Source organism: Mycteria americana, unplaced genomic scaffold, assembly GCF_035582795.1.
Source record: "Mycteria americana isolate JAX WOST 10 ecotype Jacksonville Zoo and Gardens unplaced genomic scaffold, USCA_MyAme_1.0 Scaffold_168, whole genome shotgun sequence".
NCBI classification, from domain to species: Eukaryota; Metazoa; Chordata; class Aves; order Ciconiiformes; family Ciconiidae; genus Mycteria; species Mycteria americana.
The window spans coordinates 22,995-24,607 of NW_027445508.1; the positions used below are offsets into that span (position 1 = coordinate 22,995).

General features: G+C 77.2%; 1 protein-coding gene across 1 annotated transcript; it reads left to right on the forward strand.

Moving 5' to 3' along the window:
* Positions 1–329: 329 nt before the first annotated feature.
* LOC142403294 (uncharacterized) lies at positions 330–1,393 on the forward strand. Its single transcript, XM_075489521.1, has 3 exons — positions 330–432; positions 573–1,057; positions 1,205–1,393. Exons 1-3 carry the CDS (start codon positions 330–332, stop codon positions 1,391–1,393), a joined length of 777 nt encoding a protein of 258 aa, XP_075345636.1.
* The last annotated feature ends 220 nt before the right edge of the window (positions 1,394–1,613 follow it).

A 1,613-nucleotide genomic window follows, 5' to 3' on the forward strand; every position in this document is an offset into this window, starting at 1 on the left:
CTTGCCCGAACCCAACCTCCCCTTCTCGGGGCCTTCTCGTTTTCTGCCTTCACACCCTCGTGACATCCTCGTCGTCCTCACGAGCTGCCCGCCCCGTCTCCCACACACCACAGACTCTCGGGTTTCCCCACAGTCCCAGCCACAGCTCTCTCTTCAGCCAGGCCGGGCTCCGCCCCGCCGCCTCCTCCTTCGGCACGCGGCGACGGCCTGCTGCTGCGCCTCCAAGGCCTCCTTCCCCAACAACGCCCGCCCTTCCCGCACCGCTCTGCCCCTCGGGCCCGCTCCCGGGGCCGCCAGCGCCCGCCGCCCCCGCCCGCCGCTCGCCCAACATGGCGCCCAGCGGCCGGGGCGAGAGACGGCGGCCCCGCCCCGAGCGCCCGGGGCGGCCCTTGGGAGCGGGGGCGTGGCCGCGGCCGCCCCGGCCCCGCCCAGGTCTCCTCAGCCGCTGCCGCCCGCGCGCGCGGCTCCCGGCGGGTCTCTCCGCTCGCCGCAGGGCTCCGCGCTGAGGAAAGCCCCGAGCGCCGCCATCAGCCGCTGCGCTGCGCTGCGGCCCGGGCCGGCCCGGGGCTGAGGGCCCGGGCGGGGGAAGCGGGCGGGAGCGGCGCCGCGGGGCGGAGCGGGCCGGAGCGGCCCCGGCGCCTGGCCGGAACGGCCCGGCGGGGGGGCCGGAGCGGAGCCGGCCCGCGGAGCCCGGCGGCGGCACCCCCGCTGCCGCGGGCGGGAGCGCCCCGGCAGAGCCCGGCCCCCGGCGGCGAGTGCCCGCGGGCAGGGCGCGCGGCCGGGCGGCCCCGGGGCCGCGCAGGGCAGGACGGTGCCCGCGGGAGGGCTGCGCCCGGCTGTGGTGCGCGGGGGGCTGCGGCGTGGGGCCGGGCGCTGCTCCCGCCTCCCCCGGCTCCTGGGCGTCCCGCAGAGGTGCTGGGAGAAGTCGGAGCGTGGGCTGAGCGCTGAGCCGGGGCTGTGCCGGGGGCTGCCGGCCGCTCCGTCCGGCTCCTCCGTCGGCAGCTTCTCCCCGGGCAGATGGAGGAGTGGAGAAGGCCAGGCGGAGCCTGGAGATGTGGTGAGTGTGGGGGAGACCCCCAGGTCCTGCCCCAGACCCTCACCCCCTGCCCTGACCCTGCCCGCGGGCCGAGGACGGGGTGCTGCCCGTGGGTCCCGCTGGAGGGGCCGGGGTGCAGCGGGGTCTCTTCCCTCTTCTCCTCTGCAGGGCGAGCACGGAGGTGTCGAGCAGGGAGCGCCTGTCCCCGCGGGCCCCGCTGGCCTCCATGGACTCCTTGGGCTCCCTGGGCTCATCTTCCGTGAGCTCCCTTTACTCCTTCCTGGAGCCCTGGCCCGGTGCGATGGCGGAGCTGGCAGCACTCACCCGCTCGGGACCCCCCCAGTCCCCCAAGGCTGAGAAGGGGCTGGTGGGGAACCCGGGGCTGGCCCTTGGCCACGACACCCCACTGGACCTCTACCCGGGGATCTCTCCCTCCCCCCCACCAGGATGGAGGCGCAGGGGCAGCTGGGGGCCAGAGTGTGTCCCCAGTGCCGTGGCGTGGAGCTGCCGGGGGAGGATGTGGACCTGGAGAAGGACAAGGACACGGGAGCAGACAAAAGCAGCTCCCTGGGGATGG